The sequence below is a fragment of the Lissotriton helveticus genome, chromosome 1_1 (genome assembly GCF_964261635.1).
Source record: "Lissotriton helveticus chromosome 1_1, aLisHel1.1, whole genome shotgun sequence".
Classification (NCBI taxonomy): Eukaryota; Metazoa; Chordata; class Amphibia; order Caudata; family Salamandridae; genus Lissotriton; species Lissotriton helveticus.
The window spans coordinates 1,996,074,273-1,996,093,020 of record NC_136057.1 but is presented as its reverse complement, the minus strand read 5'-3'; the positions used below and the strand labels follow the sequence as shown (position 1 = coordinate 1,996,093,020).

At 43.3% G+C, this 18,748-nt stretch overlaps 1 protein-coding gene across 4 annotated transcripts in view; it reads right to left on the bottom strand.

The window, feature by feature from the left end:
- The window catches only part of LOC144755443 (putative ferric-chelate reductase 1), a 552,454-nt gene that overhangs the window by 283,197 nt on the left and 250,509 nt on the right, over window positions 1–18,748 (bottom strand). For 2 of the 4 annotated variants that reach the window (XM_078644381.1, XM_078644371.1), the window contains one exon: window positions 9,699–9,785. The exons of the other annotated variants lie outside the window; for them this stretch is intronic. In XM_078644381.1, coding sequence (XP_078500507.1) covers window positions 9,699–9,785 — 87 coding nt within the window. The remainder of the gene's footprint in view (window positions 1–9,698; window positions 9,786–18,748) is intronic. 4 annotated transcript variants of the gene reach the window in all.

Genomic DNA, 18,748 nt, shown 5'->3' with positions numbered 1-18,748 from the left:
TGCATTGTGCAGTGGCAGCTCCTAGGAGCTGAGCGCTGCGCTACGGAGTCCTGCGCCTGGGATGTCTCGCGCAGTGGTTCTGATATGGAGTCTTGCAAGATGATGCATCATACTGCATCAGTTCTGCTGGGACCACAGATAAGCTGGCAGAGCGCCTTCATGCCAACTTCCAAGGGTACAGTACTGGGGTGGCATCACTTGGGACGACAGGACTCACATATGGCAGAGGTACTGGGTTCAAAGTTGTTGGAGCCGGTTCTGTCTCTGAGGCTCTGATCTGGATGCCAGCCAACTGGCCCTCGGAATCACTCTGGCAGTCCTTGGTTCAAGATGCAGGTCCAGTCCTTCACTCAGGTAGCAGGGCAACAGAGTAGCAGTCCATCTTGCAGCGCAGCACAGTAGCCCTTCTGAGTCTTCCACAGGCTCAAAGGTCTACTGAAGAGTTGGGTTCAAAGGTGTTGTGAAGAGTTGGATCTGAGGATCCAGTGTTTTTACCGGGTGCCCATTGTGAAGTAGGAGAAGTTTCTGGACATTTCCTTCACCAGAGGTGTTTGGAATTTCCTGCAGCCCTGGTCCTAAATTGTCTGGGGTCACAAACGACTAGCCTTTAATGATGTTCAAGTGTGGTAGGTGGCAGCTCCTCCCCCTCATCAAGTAAGAGGTGGCCCATCCTGCCAACACCCATGCTCCTTTGTCTCACTGCCTGGGAGCAATATACAATGACCAACTGCCAGCTACACATTGTCATGTAACAGAGGAAACAGGCTGCAGACCCCAAATGGTTAGGACAGGAAAGTTCTAACTTTTTAAAAGTGGCATTTTCAAAATTGTAAATAAAAATTCGGCTTTGCCATTAAAGAGAATTTTAAAACACAATATCCCAGACACCCACCTGAAATGTATCACTCATTAAATGTAATAAGTTAACCCAATGTTATACCATGGGCCTTGCGATAGTGAAAAACTAATTTAAGAGTTTTTCACTACCAGGACACTTAAGCTTAAAAGTACATGACCAGCTTTTTACACTGCACCCTGCCCTCTGAGCAGTTTAAAGCCTTCCCTAGAGGTGATTTTAATGCATTAAAAATGAAGGTTTAGATCTAGTCAAAGGTTTATCTTGCTAGGTTGAAATTACAGTTTAAAACTACATACACAGGCTGCATTTGTAGACCTGAGACATGTTTAAAAGGCTACTTAAGTGGGTGGCACGATAAGTGCTGCAGGAAAATTAGTACTAATTAATTTACAGACCCTGGAAACATGTGTTACCACTATACTAGAGCTTACAAGCAAATTAAATGTGCCAATTGGGTGTAAGTCAATTCTACCATGTTTAAAGAACAGTGCACGAGCACTTTAGCACTGGTTAGCAATGGTAAATGTGCAGAGTCCTAAAAGCCAACAAAAACGGGTTCAGAAAACAGGATGGTGAAGGCAAAATGTTTGAGGATGACCCTTCATAGAGCGCCAAGTCCAGCAGTCTCTTTAATGAAGTGGAGGAGGGATGATGCCTGGTAGCTTTTGACTGGATTTGATTTCTTGTTCCTCCGAGTGCAGCAGGGACAGACTAGGTGTCTGGTTGTTTTTTCCTGCAGTTCCTGGATTCCATAGGGGTAGACTGTGCACCTTGCAAAGTCCTATCGACATGTTGTTTAGATAACCAAGTATGATGGGATCAGCTAAATTGGTTTTGCGTTGGATTCCTGTGAATGAATAGTGATGAGCATGAGTTGGTCGGTATGTTCAGTGTGTTTGTTGCTAGTGCTGGTGAGTGGAATGATTGTAGGGTTTGGATTATAAGTGTGAAGCACTGGTATTTATGTTGTGGTTGGTTCATGTGGGGAAATGGTTGGGATGCCATGTTAGGTGGAGAAGATGCACTTGGTAAGTATAATGATGAGCCATGCTGCATATGGAGTAAGATGAATGGGTCCTTACCCTTAGGTATTTATGGAACCAAATGGAAACATCCTTTTCTTCATCTACTCTTAGTAGAGGCTGTCTGGGTGAGTTTTCCATGGCTATCAGAAGAAATAGGCTGATCAGAATTAGTTTATGGCTGGCTGACCTTATTAGAATGATTTGTAGAGTCACATTATCCTGTCAAGGTGCTGTATTATCTGGGGCATTCCATGGTCCTGATAATGGTGAATTGATTTTTGTAGGGATGGAATGGCAGGAAATGTCAGGCATTCTCCTGATTAGCTCAGGGACTGGGTCACATGACCTACGTTGGCTACAATATTTTCTTGGATGACTACTATCTGGGTCACTGGGGATTGTCTTCTTTAACACACAGGTGTTGCACATGACCTATGTTGGCCACAATATTTTCTTGGATGACTGATATATAGGTCACTGGGGATTGTCTCCTTTAACAGACAGGTGTGGCATGATTTATGTGGGAGCTGTATCACATACCCCTTGTCAAATTACGGTATTATCTGTCATTCCCGCACAAGGGAACATCTAACAACATCTGAAATAGGTTCATCTCTGACACTCAGACTTCCTTTCTAGATCCCAGTCTCCATGACACTCACATTTCCCTTCTGTCTCTAGTCTTTTTTGTGTTAATATGTGTTTAAATGTGGTCATCATATCTAAAGTTTAAAAGCAGAAGCTGACTATGGACACTGTTGAAATAATCCAAGCATCTTGCACTTTCATCACCTTTGGCATAATTTATACAATCTATGCTGTAAAATATGATGACTCTGATTGACTACCAAAGCTGTGCAACGTTTTTTGCCCGCAATTATATGATCTCAGCCAAGAATTCTATCTTCAATTATTTTTATGAGAAATAAATGTTTTTTGTGGGATCAACTTGTATGGTTAGTGAGGATAGTTTACTTTGTCTACTGGCTCACTCGAAGGACTGTACTTCCATATTTAAACTTACCTAATTTCTAGACATTAGCTACCATCTACTGACCTTAATAGCTTTCTATGTTAAAGTTAAGTCTTGAGCACTAAAATCCATGTGCAGGTAGTTTATTATTCTCTTTTCCTGTTTTTGACAGTTTTTTTGCCTTGAATCATTGAATACAATTTAATTGTTTACAAAACTTCCTTTTTATATATATTGTAGCTTACCTTGTTAACTGTGTTTACAATGTAAGCAACAAACTGCAATGATGGACCCTTCATAATATCCAGGAGACTGAAAAACGATTTCTTGAGAGGGGTTACCCCAAAAAAACCCAAAAAAATCTTGGAAAGAGCTAATAAAAAAGTCAAAAACATATCAAGACAAAGTACTTTAGCACCTAAAACTAGACCAACAAATAGTAGCAGACCCCTTTCATTTAACACACAGTTCTCTGATCAGAGCAGCAAAGTTTTCAACATCTTAAGAAAGCATTGGCACTTGATTGCGGATATACCGAGCCTCCAGGATTCGATCACCAGGACACCCAAAATATGCTACAGGAGAGGAAAAAACCTCCGTAACATCCTGTGCCCAAGCTATATAGAATCTAAAAAGCGGACTAATTGGTTAACCTCCCCCGCCAAAGGATTCTTCACATGTAGCGATTGCAACATGTGTGCGCTGGGTAGAAATAGAACTAAGGAATTCTGTTTCAATACAAACAAATCCTACACAATAGATCACCTGATCAACTGTAATACCAAATATGTTGTTTATGTTTTGGGGTGTGGCTGCAACAAGATTTATGTTGGCAGCACTAAGAGAGCTCTAAAAGTCCGCATCCAGGAACATGTCCGTGCAAGACGTAATGGTGACATGAGGTACCCCATGTCCTATCATATGCAGGAATACCATGAAGACACAGAAAACATGTGGTTTATGGGCATTGATCATCAAGCCAACCACCCAAGAGGAGGTAACAGGGAACTCGCATTAAGACAAAGGGAGGCGGGCTGGATATGTAGACTACGATGCATAGAACTCGGTCACAACACCGAGGATGAACTACATCATTTCCTTGCTTAGCCCGCCTGTTCAGTTTCACGTCTCCCCTCTGCTTATGCCCGCCATATGGGAGATGTCCCTCTTTGTGCATTTTAACAAATTTAGGATGATATGTCCCTATACTCTGTAAGAAGATCCAAATTTTGGACCGTGAATTTGTAAATAGAAAACTTGTAAATGTCGTATTCCTTTTTGTTTTGCATGTAAACAAATTTAGGATGACATGTCCCTACACTATGTTAGAAGGTCTATACATTGGACTGTCAATTTGTAAATAGAGAACATGTATATGACGTATTCTTTTCATTTTAAAGCACACTTGTTAATAGTTTCACTTATCAATCCTAGTGAACAATGTTACTTGGTTCCCTTCCCCGCTTATCATGGCAGGCACGTAAAAGGTCCCAATCATTGTTATACATCACTGTTGTTTCCCTCCTGTCCTTCTGCACCTTGCTGACCTTCTCCTCTTTTCTTCTCACACGAACTAGTCGCTATTTAATCACACGAGGCTTGGGGGCCGTAAAATTAAGCGGGCTATCATTCAAGCTTGGCTTATCCGAACTAAAGATAGACATCTTGATCAGTCTTGTTTCAATTGGACCTTTCTTTTGTGGTCACGAGGTCGGGTATATTATCATATTTACCCTGACACCAATACCTTTTGTTACGTTTCTCATCTTCCATATACTCTATTAATCCTAGCTTATTTAATCAGGATTAATGAGACTGTATAATTCATGTCCTGTCGTTTCCCCCTCAGGGTTTTATATCTTCTGTTGCAATGTAATCCCATAGCAAAGCCTACTGATTACATTATCTGTGGGAACACAGGCAAAGATGGCCGCCGTTTTTCCTTTCCACTTCCTAGCCTTTACATTAGGGTTAATATCACCCACTTATAATACACCCATCCTTTCGTTATAAATTTGTTTACTCTTCCCCCTGCTTTAGGTAATTTTATCAGCTAGTACCATGCGTGTTTACTTCCGAGATTTATAAAGAAATCGGATTCCTTTCTATCATTTTTCGTCGCATTAAAATACTTATAGCATACAGGGCCATTTACAGTATCCAACTGGCTTTCGTGGGTACTAATAAGGGTGTACACTCATCAAACAACGAGGGTCTAGGGGGTTAGGATTTAGGTATACATGCTCCTCTTAGCCACTCTAAGATCGCCGCCACCACTTTACAGGCGTTTATAGCGCATTATTGACAACTGGCGCTTCAGTCAGTATCATGCGTGGCCGTTCCCAATTAAGCTTATTTTCACCGGTTTCCTCTCTTCGTCTTTTTTTATTTATTGTTTGATGTGTTGACAGTATATAGGTCCGATCATAGGACCGAATCTAGCATCGCGGTTACTAGGAAGGGCGGACACCCATCAAATAACAAGGAATATGTGGTCCGATCATAGGACCGAATCTAGCATCGCGGTTACTAGGAAAGGCGGACACCCATCAAATAACAAGGAATATTTGGGAATGATTGTTTATATATACGTTCCCCTTAGCCACTTTAAGATGGCCGCCATCATTACACATACCCTTTTGTTGTCTTCGCGCATTACCGAATCCCGGCGCCAAGGCGCCGGCGCGGCTATCTCAGGTGCGGACCCTTTACCTAATTGCTCTTAGTATATAACAGACACGATGGGCTCACCACAGTTGAACACAACGTCGCTGGGGGTGTTTCGCTGGAACGAGGGATGTGGATGGACGCCGGCCGTTTTATCAGGAACGGTGAGTTTGTTGTGTAAACTGGGTAACTTGGCTATCCTCCCTGTTAGGATTGGTTTGCAGGATTGGCACCTAGTACAGGTCGTTTCTTGCATTACCCGCTCAGCAGGTTCTGTTTTTATTTAAGATCAAGTGCACCATTGCTTAGTAGTGTTCTTCAGTTAAGGGGACTCGCATGTTTATAGTTAAATTTTCTCCTTACAATTTTGAAATAGCTTATTACCATGCTTAGCACCCCTATTTAACAAACCGAAATAGCTAGTTCACCAGTTACTATTCAAATATTAGTCATATCACTGGACCAATAACCGGGTGTGATTATGACTGACTATATCTAAAGGGTGAGACACTATTTTGAAAACCTATACAGAAATGTATGTCAATAGATTTTTAATTCATTGGTCACACCCCACTATAACACAACATTATATCTATTCCTTCATTTGCCAGACCTGCTGGAATACAGTGCCCATACCCCACTCCCATGGACTAATAGGACCTCCAGTCCTCTACTAGATCTATAGATCACTCAGGTAAAACTTATTTTCTATCAACTTTGGTCCTTGTGGCTTTCTCATTTTAAATACCTTGCATAGAGTATGACCAAACTTTCCTCTTTCATGTTTTTCAGTAGTTGACCAAAGACAGGTATACAATTAAGGTGGCAAGACCGTGCTCACCACTCAGGAACATTTGATAAACATTGCCATTTTCGCCTATTAGCATGTTTACAGTAAGTAGATTGTAGAAAAGGAATATTAGATCTAAACGACCGGGGTTTATTGCCCCTTCCTTGTCTGCCACTAACTCATTTTGAGCATTGAAAATTATATAAATAGACTCTAAGATTTTGATTTTTACTTTTTCGTGTCCCCGCTAAAGGTCCAAACCTCTTAAATTCGACATTGCTACGAAATAACACACATCAGGAGTAAAGTTGCTGGGAAGGCAATCCTTGGACTCCGGTTCCCTTTACATTATCCTGCCTTCAAAAGCGACGTATTATAGACTCCAAGGTAAATGAGCTTTGCGTTCGGTGTAACAAGGGTACTTGTTGCTGGACGCAGTTGGTTCCTCTTCTCACTGGGCTCCTTATTATATGGAATTAGTCCACTCCCGATATGGGGTTTCCTCTCGTTTACTCTGCTTTCTTTCAATTTTCTCATCCTCTTTCTTAGTCTGGTCCCTCTCGGTGCTTTAAGTATATACTGCAGGCCCTTTGTATATATCTATCCCCCGTTAGATAGAATATGTTGGGTTGAAATGTAAATACTACAAAATGATCCTTTGCAAATGTAAATAATGTTTATAATTTTTTTAACGTAATAAATTGTTCACACATGTGTACATATTCCGATGTTTGGCTGTAACCCCAAGATTACAGATTGTCTGTGGGCTGAGGCCCAAGGATCAATGTACATAGCTCCATGTCTATCGTAGGAAGGTTTTAATTTGTCTGTTGATGTTTAGATTGTCAGATTGTAAGTCATTCGTTGTACACTAAATTGATTGTATGTATATGTTTTTTACCGACAGCCCTGAAGAAGTCCCGGCTTGGGACGAAACGCGTCGGCTGTTTATATTTCACTGCAAATTGAAAATTAAAGATTAAAAGAAGACTAACAACATTTCTTCATGTTATATTTCTTTATTGTGCTTAAATACTTTTTGCACTTATTATCTTATTTGTTGTGGTGCACCTTTGCGGTTGTTTTTTTATTGTGTTTACAATGTACCTCAGAATCAGCTTTCTTTATCATATAACACAAAAACATTTCTCACCTTTCTAAGAACTTTCCAGTACTAATGTTTTTCGATAAAAATGTTCATAATCACAAGTTGCGTCTGATAAGTTAGCCATGTTTTTTATTGCTAAGATCCAAGTTACTAATGGTGGCATCACATTTGGTTGGGACCAAACTGAAGTGATGATTCAGCTTATACAAATTTGTATTAAACAGCTGACTTGTGTTTAGTTACTTTCAAGGGGACTGTAAGCTATAGGCGAAAAGCTCCCAATTGACAACCTGAAATCTTCGGCAAGGAACCCAATTAGACGGCCTGTTTTTCATAGGTTCCTGTATACCAGAACTTCCACTCAGTAAATAAGCTCACGAGGTATCTCTCAGAGACCAGAGTGTGAGCAAATTTGTAGCGATGCGACCTGTACAGTATGGAATAGGAAGTGGTGAATGTCAGATGTAAAGGGTTGTGGTTCTGCAGTGTGAAGCCAGAAGCCCGATCAAATGTAGTTTACATATCTTCCCATTCAGTACATGTGCCCATTGCCCAGCAGATTATAGGTATTTTAGGTAAATAGTGGCGCATCTGACGGCGGACCTTTCTAAACCCCAGTTAGTTGCATATTCTGATGGTACTGGGTGAATGATCAGATTAGACCATTGTGCATTCTTTTGTACAAACGATGGCTCAGGACCAATATTGGCTAATACATACCTTCTGGTCCCAACATTCCAATGTTTTTCTATTTCTCTCTTTTTAAAAGAGAATACTCTGCCCTCAGTGGTTGGAATGTTCTAACAGTATTATAGCCTTTCTGTCTCAGGCTTTAACAGTTGTTAAGGGCTCTCTTCCTCATCATAGAGTCCGAGCTGCAACGCTTGCTCATCCTTTAATAACCATTAGAACATTGGAATGTTGGTAGCTCCATAGAAAACAATGGAGTGCTCCGGGCTTATAATGGCTGGTATAAGCCCAGAGCTCCGACATTCCAATGTTTCTTTGTCTACAGCTCTGGCAGTGAACAAAGGCTTCATGGAGTTTGAGTGGATTTCAATCCCTTCCCGCTCCCTGAAGGCTTTGTTTTATTTGTTAGAACATACTGCCCTCTCGCGGCAGAATGTTCTAATAGCCTTATAACTCTTCCTAGCAGGCCTATAAGGCTATTAATGTCCCTCGCCTTTGGCTCGGGCCTTTAACGCTGCAGCGGGCCTATAATAGCCGGTATAGACCGCTACGGCGGGCTATATGGCGATATTAGAAAATTTGAATGTTTAGCGATCCATTAAAGACAATGGAGTGCTCCAGGCTTCTACTGGCTGGTAGAAACCAGTAGAGCAATATTCCAATGTTTTTTTCATTTCACTGCTTTTGCTGTCAACAAAGACTCTCGGAGCCCGAGGGGATTTAAACTACCTCGGGATCAGAGAGGCCTTTTTTTTTTTTACAATTTAGAACATTCTGTCCTCTAGGGGCGGAATGGTCTAATAGCCTTAGAGCCCTCTGTAGCGGACTCTACTGGCTATTAAAGACCCACTCCCTTGTTAAAACCCTCACCTTTGGCTTGGCCTTTAAAGCTAGAGAGTTTAATGGTCGGTAGAGTCTGATATTTTTGTAAATGACACTTAGCACACAATATTTTTGTCAAACAATATTTAGGCCACAGATACTAGTCATTATTTTTGATAATGAGTGGGGCAAACATGTAAGGTATAGTTTGTTATTCTTCTACTTTTTTACCGTTTCTGTGACTTGTCAAACCAAAGCAAAAAAGCGGATACGCCGAATGCAAGACTTGTTTTTCCAAGGCCATATATAGAGCATGAAGGATGAAGTCATGTGTGCTATAAAAGGGTGGGCACCTTCAGCTATTGGAAGTCGTCGGGTGGGAACTACAAGTACGCTATGACGTATAAGTACGTTTGATCAAAATGTACACGTATGGTTTTTTTTAAACAAACTTTATTGAGTTTTGTCAAGTATAACTTAATTTCCGGAACATGCACAAATGTTGAACATTAAGTTCTCTCACAAAGATTTCTTGGTGTTGTCTACAAACCATACCTTTTTCCCTTGAACAGGCAGATGGATGTCAAATCAATCTAGTAGGTTTAATGAAAAATAGCTTAATAATACTTGATCAGTCCCAGCTAATAATCTGAACCAGAATGACTTTTTGGGGTAATAATAGGTCATGCATGAGTCTTTGCACACAATGGTTTGATCTTCAAGGTTGTGAACAACAAGAAATATGAAATTAAGAAGACACTCACTACTAGTGATGCCTGATTTCCAATAGGAGACGTACTTTCGGCTGTATCTTTAGTTGATGCAGATCCAGAGGCACTAACTGGCACCGTCTACCAACAGAACACAAGCGTTAATGTTAGGTTTTTAACTATCTCTTTATTTGACTGATATTGGTCTTTGTATAAAAGTAGCCAAGACTGTGTGCGTTATCTATAAAACATCCCATTGGGTCACAACATTTTATATTTTTGGTGATGCTGTCTCAATGTATTATTATAGCACCTGGAAGACATGACTATCTGTATTATGAACCTGCTTGGCTGGAGTGAAAATGGGTTGCTGTAGGACAATGTCTTCCTTTCAACTTTAGAACGAGAGGGCATTCAGATCATGTTCCTGATGTAAATGCCATAGGTGTGTACTTTTGGTCTGCTGAATTTCCGTGAGTGTTTTTACTTGAGAACATTTTAGGGTCAGCGTGAGGCTATGGAGTGATGTCCTAATGGAATGTTATGGTTGGTCTGACTGAAAGCTGAGACATCAGCGAAATGAGTTTTGAATGGATTAGAGGGAACTGCATACCACCTAGCCAATTCATTAAGACATTCACAAGTATGTGAAGTAGTACTCCTCCAATACTTTTTTACATACACTACAACACATTTGTGATTTGGCCTCATAATCTTAAAGCTAATCCTGATTTAATGTGTCAACTTGTGGTGTTCCTATTTTTTTGTCACATATGAAAAACCTTTCTCATACTCATCTTTATTAAAAACTATAGGATCAATTCACAAAGCCATTTATCAGTATGTGTAGAAGTGGAACTAAAGTACTACTTCACATACTTTTTATGTACTTTGCATGTACTCAACCTCTGTGTATTGGTCCCATGTCACCTGAGAAGTTTTCATGGAAGTGGCCCGGGCAAGGTTTTGTACTAGAAACATAACAAGTATCCCTTTCTTTCCTTTCTTATATTTGATTTTGAAGAGAACTGTTGAGGTTAGGGATGGAATCAGTAATCATAAGCATGTGTGGTTGACCACCGGAATCTGACACTTATTTCACTCTATCCCTTCTACCTTGCCATTTTCTCTTCACCTTTATCTCTCTCTACCTATTTAAATATCTCAATGTGACTACTTTTTGTCTTTCCATATCATGTACCTCCCCCATGTGTTTATTACATTCCTTCGCAATGCGCCTTCCTTTACCTTGCTCTCTTAACCTCCACACTCACTACCACTCTCTATTCCTACCTCTACAGGCCAAGCTGCATGTTGACATGTGCATAAAATGTATTAGAGCCTAAAGCAACAGGCTAGGTCAGTATTTATATGAGTCTAATCTAAATTATGTGTGCTCAGTTGTCACATGTGGGTATAATGCTTGCATCAAATGAGGGTGGGAACACATTTTTGCTCAATTCTATATCAGAGGAACACAAAGCTACAATAGGATCAGCTTCTGTGTACTTCCTGAAATTTGAATGTAAGAAATGTCTACCATTCAGTGTAACAGGGGCAAGAGTCGAGCATGAACAGAGCCCTTCTCACTCCAGGGGTGCGAGACACCTGCAAGTTTTCCCTTTCTCTGAAAAGGTTTCAAATTTCTGTTGGGCAATTAGGAAATCCATCAGCTAACTTAGTAATTTAGGGGAACACTAATTGGTGGACGTTTAATGGACAAGCACATAATATTAATATAAGGCATTTGATATAGCTCTAAAAATGTAACTTCGATTGCCAAATATTCACAAAGAAATACCGCCTTCACAACTGGCAATTGCACTGCAACGGTGAAAATCAAAGCACTGCTTTTCATCATTCCATCAATTGAAATCTTAAATTTTTCTCCTTAATTCTCTACACCTGCCTTGTCCCTTGTAGAAAATCTGCCTATCAGGTGTGGTCACCCCAGGTTTTTAGCCTTTTGCTAGACTCTGTTTTTGTTACAATTCTATGCACTTTATCACTGTTAATCAGTTTTGAAGTGCCTGTACTGCCCCTTTAAACTAGGTAAATTAGCCTATTCCAAATTGAAATATGTAACTTAGTTATAATCCCTGATGTGTAATGAGTACCCAGGGCCTTGAAGTGAAATGCCACTAGTGGACTGCAGCAAAAAGAACAGATGATGGATGGAATGCTGAACAATGCAAACTTTCACCCCAGTCAAGAGATCTGGGTTTAATCCATAGTTTTTTTTGCCCACCACACCATCCCAGTTTGGGCCCAGCCATGCGGAAATCCGTCTTGTCCCTGCTCCTCATGGAAACAGTCCAGACGGAACTAGCAAGCCAGGTCCTCCCTGGACCCGAAACAAGCATCCTAGGACCAGTTTCAGGGTATCACCCCTCATCAGTCAAGCTAGCTTGAATCCAGTGGCGATGTGAACCACTCCATTTCAAAACAACCTGCCACACTCCGTTCCAAAACAATTTGCCCCACTCCAATCCAAAACAATCTGCCCCTCTCCAATCCAAAACAATCTGGCCTACTCCAGTCTGCTCCACTCCAATCCAAAACGATCACCCCTAATCAATCCAAAACAATCTGTCTACTCCAACCTGCCCCATTCCAATCCACTCCAATCTGCCTCACTCCAATCCTCTCCAATCCAGAACAATTTGCCCCACTCGAATCCACCCCACTCTAATCTGCTCCACTCCAATCCAAAACAATCTACCCACTCTAATACGCCCCACTCCAACAATTTGCCCCACTCCAACAATCTGCCCCACTCCAACAATCTGCCCCCTCCAATCTAAAACGATCTGCCCCACTTCACTCTGCCCCACTCCAATCCAAAATAGTCTGCCCAACTGTTGAACTGAATTTTCGTAGTACCTACAAGACTTCATTTTGTGTTGCCATGCTCTCGGCAACTTGGTGAAGAATTGCTTTTCATGTCCCTGCTGAAGCTTGCTCAACCCTCCTTCCTCCTTGTGGTCGAGCCAATTCCGAGAAATCGCCCGTGTGCCTCGCCCCAGCTGTGCCAGAGACTCGGCTACTTCCTGACCATTGTTGGAAAAACCGGCCAGTCACGAACCAACTGCCCCGTGACCACAAAGAGAAAGGGGAAGCATGAAGCGATGCCTAATGATCACGCCGGATGAAGCAAGGTAGCACAAGGCCGTGCCACATGATCACGCCGAATGAAGCAAGGCAGCACGAGGCCATGCCACTTGATCATGCTGATTGGGCAAGATGGCACGAGGCTTTGTGTATACAGGGACAGATGTCCCCCGGCACGATCACACCATGCGAGGCTGACGGAGAACATGTCAAAAGAGATAAAGCAGAACGTGTATTGTGTAAATGGGCGCGGCTAGCGCTATAAATATGTGTAATGCTGTGGAGTAAAGCAGCAGTCTCCGTAGAATTGCCTTTGTACCATTCTGGGACCTCGGTCCTTAGCTCGAGCTAATAAATTACTTGCTTCCCTCCACGGCTGGTTGTCCTGGTCTCTTTGGTAATGTATGATTGATGTAAGAAGGACCAGTAGATTCAAGGCGTTTCCCTGCGCCACTGGCTTTGACTCTCCCAGTGGGGGGGTCTCCAAAAAGCCTGTTCTACAATTTGGCGCCCATCGTGGGGCGCCTTCGGTGGTTGTCATCGAGCCTGGTGGTTGTGAAGAGTCCGTGATCGAACGCTAAGGGAGGCGCGCCACTGCATTGGCTGAAAATTGTCATTGTGGGCCCAAGGTCTCAGATTGCGTGACTACTCCCTCCAGTGGGCTACCAGACTGCGGCCTCGACTGACGCCCCAGTTCTGGTTCCTAGTCTTTGGAGATCGAGATCCTTGTGACACCTGCCGTGCGACGGAAGATTGATGGTCAGGTAAGAATGGGAGTGGCCCACTTCTTTGGTGAATTGGTATCTTTGTTTTTGGTATTTTTATTTGACTTTTGCAAAAGCCGAAGCCGAAGGGTAAGTACAGTTCTAGGCTGTAACAATTAGATTCCGCCCTTTGACGTTTGAAACCAGGATACACGTCTAGAGATGCCTGGGTTTAGTAATTTCTGGAAATTGTGTTGTTATTGTTCGCAAGACTCCGCATTGGAGGAATCTTGTTCGATTCCCCCTTTGGGGACCCCTAATCATAAGGTTTATGCTAAACATGGTGTAGGCCCGATTATGTTTTGCTCACTTTGGCATAAGTACATGAAAGGTAATGCTGTTCATTCTTTTCGGGTTTGGCGGAAGGAGTCCAAGCAGAAAGAAATCAAACTCAAAAAGCTAAAATAATGCGTATGAATGTGATACAGAAAGCCCAGACTCATGATAATCAGAAAATAGAAGAAGATATAGTAATATGTGACAGATTGCACCGAATGCAGATAGATGGATGTTATATTACAAAGAAGGTTCCCGAAAAGGCCCGGGACAAGTAAGATGACCCTCTTATGTCTTCTATGTTTAACACCCCTCCGCCCTATACCCCCGCCATATACCCACCTATTGACCATGTACAATTGCCTCTTGCCACTGCTCCAGTTGTTGCCCCTGCCCAGGCCCTGGTTTGCCCGAATCCCCAGCCATCTGTTCCCGACGCCCCGACTATTGAGGACACTGGATCCATGCAAGTACACCCTTCCTTTCTCCCTGTTGCACCTTCCACCAATTCAGTGTCTGCCCCTTCAACTCCTGCCACGACTAACCCTCTCCCTGTTGGCAATCATCTGACACCTACCCCTAGTGCAGGAATGAAAGCGAATGCGTGGTCAGTAGTCCGCGAGTATATCCCTTATGTAACTCCACCTAGGCCACCCACTCCCAGACGACGCACTTTGCACAGCCTGGTAGGGGATACTCCAGAACAACTAGCTATGAGCCAATAGGCCCATAGGTGGATGGAGAATAACGCTATACACACTGCCCAGAATATATGGATGACAATGGATCAGTGGACACGCATCCAACAGATTGATAACTTTTGTGAGATGTGCGACATACTAATCCAAATATGGAAAGATTTTGTAGAGTCAGGTCCACCCCCGGGTCTGTCTGAACTTCGCCAGAGGGTTAAGAAGGGGGACATACAGGGCCCAGCACTATTATGTGACCTAATCACACTAGTGGCCTACTGAGACTCCTTGTCTGGTGTTGCGCTAAATAAAGGTTTTCCGATGAGGGAGGTACAGCTCGTTTGGAAGGACCGTGTTGTTGGCACCGATGGTCAACCTGAAATACCGGCAGGTTTTAGACAAATGTGGGTTCATGTCCCTTGGAAAAGGTCTGACGTCCTCCAACTTGAAAGCCAATTGCCTGACCCACGTAAAAATCCTGCAGGTTACTACAAAGAATTAACTCAGACACTCCAATCTGGCGTAATGACCTTAGCAGACAGACATGTTAATGGGACAAGTAGTACCAAGTGAGGTATGGTCAAAAATACGCCATACTGATCAGGCAGAATTTGGCCAAACATGGAAAGATCTTGAGGAAGCTGACAGAGCTCGAACTGGTGGGGGGAAGCCTGACCCCATGATTCTAGCCCTTCCAGTCCAGATACTTACTGCCATGAAGAAGATATTGACACCTCACCGTATTATTTGGGACCGATTAGCAGCTTGCAAACAAAAGAAAGACGGAAGTGTATCTGACTTTTTCACACGATTTGAGAGCACCTTCACAGACTATAGTGGACAGGACATGACTTCGGAGGGGGGACAGCGACTGTTTGTAGATAAATTTGTGTCCAATCTGTTACCGGAACTTGGGATTAAACTAAAAATGTCAGAAAGTGCATGGCCCATCTCCACCCCGTCCGGCATTTTGACAATACTCAGTACTATGAGAATAGGGAAAATAAAGAGCGAGACAGAACAGACAAAAAGACTAAAAACTTAAAAACTAAGGTTTTGCTACAACAAGCATACCCGACCCAAAACAGAGATAACCACAAATTTCAGCAAATAGTTCAGAGACCTGCCAATGTGACTCCTCGCCCGCCGCTGGGACCTAACCAGTGTGCTTATTGTCGCCAGGAGGGTCATTGGCGCGATGAGTGTCCCTCGTTGGCCCGAAACAACTCTGCCTCTACAGACTGTTTCACAGGCCAACGTCCCCGGAGAGGACAAGGGCGAGACGGACCTAGGCCACAGATGCAAGACAGGCGAACACTTATGCGAGAGAATAGATTTGATACTGCTAACAATGGAAGCCGTAATTACTTTACTGAGGATTACGAGCCTGAAGAGGGAACGGGATTTCTGTCCCGCTAGGATTGCCAAAGACAAGAGAAGGGACCCGTGCCTATTCCTGTTGACCAGAAGGGACCGTATGTCCATGTTACAACATAGGGCTCCACTGAGAAATTTGTGGTCGACACTGGTGCAACAAAAAGTTCTATTGCTAGGTCTAAAGTCCCGGGGGCCCCCTTGTCTGGCACAAATAACATTTCTGTGGGATTCTCTGGTACCCCAGTATTCAGCCCCGTTTCACAGCCACTGGAACTAACGATAGGACCCTGCACAGTTGACTCCCCTTTAGTCTTGACTTCCACACGTGGTGAAAACTTGTTGGATTTAGATCTACTAAAAAGATTGTATGCGACCATATACTGTTCTCCCGATAGGGTTTACATCACTATGGGTCCCCCTACCACTAATCTAGTATACCTAGCCACCCCGAATCAAATACCCGAGAGCTCCAGAATGTCCCTCCCAGCCTTTGGGCCCAAGATGATACTGATGTTGGCCTTTTGTCAATACCCCCATTTTCAGTTACCCTGAAAGAAAATGCTCGCCCTCCCCGACTCCCACAGTACAAAATACCGAAAGAAGGAGAAAGGGCATTGCTCCAGATCATTTCCGAGCTTGTCAGTAAGGGTGTGGTCGAGGAAACAAGAGGAAATGTGTGCAATAGCCCAATTCTGCATGTCCTGAAACGCTCCGACATGTCCAAGCCCCCCTGTTTATCGCTTCGTCATCGACTTACGGGAGATAAACAAAATAGTAGTTCCCCAGTTCCCTGTGGTCCCAGATATCACCACCCTACTTACAATGGTTCCCTCGTCTGCATGTTTCTTCTCTGTCATAGAGCTAAAGAATGCCTTTTTCAGCATACCAGTCAATGAACAGAGTAGAGATCTTTTTGGATTCTCATTGGCAGGACGAAGTTTTCGGTTCTGCAGAGCTCCACAAGGATATACAGAGAGCCCCTCGATTTACAGTCAGGCCCTCAAGGGCCAACTTGATTCCCAGACCCTACCCCAAGGCACCGCATTACTTCAGTATGTTGATGATTTGCTGATAGCGGCAGACACAGAGGCATCATGTAAAGAAGCTACAATGAAGTTGCTCCTACACCTGGCACAGTTCAATCACAAGGTTTCCCTCTCCAAACTACAATATTGTCGACATGAGGTGACCTACTTAGGTCATCTCTTGTCGAAGGAGGGACGGCGCCTCACCCCTGAACGAATACAAACAATCAGCAAAATGCCCACACCAAAAATGCAGAAAGAGGTACGTGCCTTTATTGGTATCACCTCCTACTGCCGCCAGTGGATACCCAATTTTTCTTTACTCATTAAACCCTTATAGAGCCTCACACTTAAAGACGTTCCACACCCACTCCCTTGGACAGACGAGTGCCAGCATGCATTTGAAGAACTGAAAACAGCCTTGTGTTCAGCCCCAGTCCTAGGCACCCCATGTTATCAGAAACCCTTCACTCTTTTTGTACACGAGCACAATGGTTGCGTATTATCAGTATTGACACAGTATTTTGGTGAGAAACAACGCCCCTGTGCATATTTTTCTGCAGTACTAGATCACGTGACCCGTGCACTTCCCAGTTGCTTGAGAGCAGCAGCTGCCATATCCATTCGCCAATCTGCTGGCCTGGTCTTAGATACCGCACTTACAGTCATGGTTCCCCACGCAGTTGACACTTTGTTAAACAGAACGAAAACCCAACATCTCACTAGTGCACGTTTGTCCGGATATGAACTAACTCTCTTAGCAAGCCATATCACCATCGCCGCTGCATCACACTGAATCCAGCCACATTGATACCTTTTGTTGATAGTGACACTAATTCAGATCCACATAATTGTGACCTCCGGACGGAAGAAGAAACAAAAGGTTATTTGGATCTAACTGACATACCCCTCATTGACCCTGATGGTACCCTGTATGTGGATGGTTCTGGTTTTAATCTCACTGATGGTAGCACGACTGCCGCCTACGCTATCACCACTTTACAGACAGTAGTGGAGAGTGAGAGAATACCTTACCAATCAGCACAAGCCGCTGAGTTGATGGCACTAATAAGGGCGTGTGAACTTAGTGCAGAAATGGCCGTCAACATCTACACTGACAGCCAGTACGCTTTTGGCGTGGCCCATAACTTTGGCCGCCTTTGGGCGGAAAGGGGATTTTTCACTTCCCACGGTACTAAAATACAGCATGGTCATCTGGTCACCAGATTGTTGGAAGCATTGACTCTCCCTTCAAAGGTAGCAGTGATCAAATGTAGTGCCCACAAGAAAGTGACCGATGACATAGGAAAGGGTAATGCATTCGCCGACCAGACTGCGAAAGAGACAGCCAAAGATGTCTCGACTCGCATGTATGTAGCGGGCCCCTCAAACTGGGTGCCAGAGAAGGGAATGCATGAGGACACCATTGAAAATGTGAAAGAGATACAGGCAGAGCCAACCAGAGAGGAAAAAGCCCTCTGGGAAGAACAAACAGGCCTGTTGAATGAGGACGGCTGTTGGACGGACCTATCTGAACAACAGCGATGGTTATTACCAGATGCCTATGTTTTACCAGTAGTTACTATGGCCCATGGCCCGGCCCACATTAGCGCAAAAGGTATCTGCAAATTACTAGCTCCAGTATGGCAAAACAAACACATCCCAAAATACGCTGAAAGATTAGTCAGAAATTGCATGATTTGTCTGATGCACAACCCAGGAAAAGGCACACCAACACCCGCAGGAAATTTTGCACCTCCATCTCATCCTTTCGAAGTACTCCAGATAGACTATATACAGATGGAGAGGTGCAATAATCTCCGATATGTCCTAGTGGTTGTGTGTGCCTTCAGCAAGTG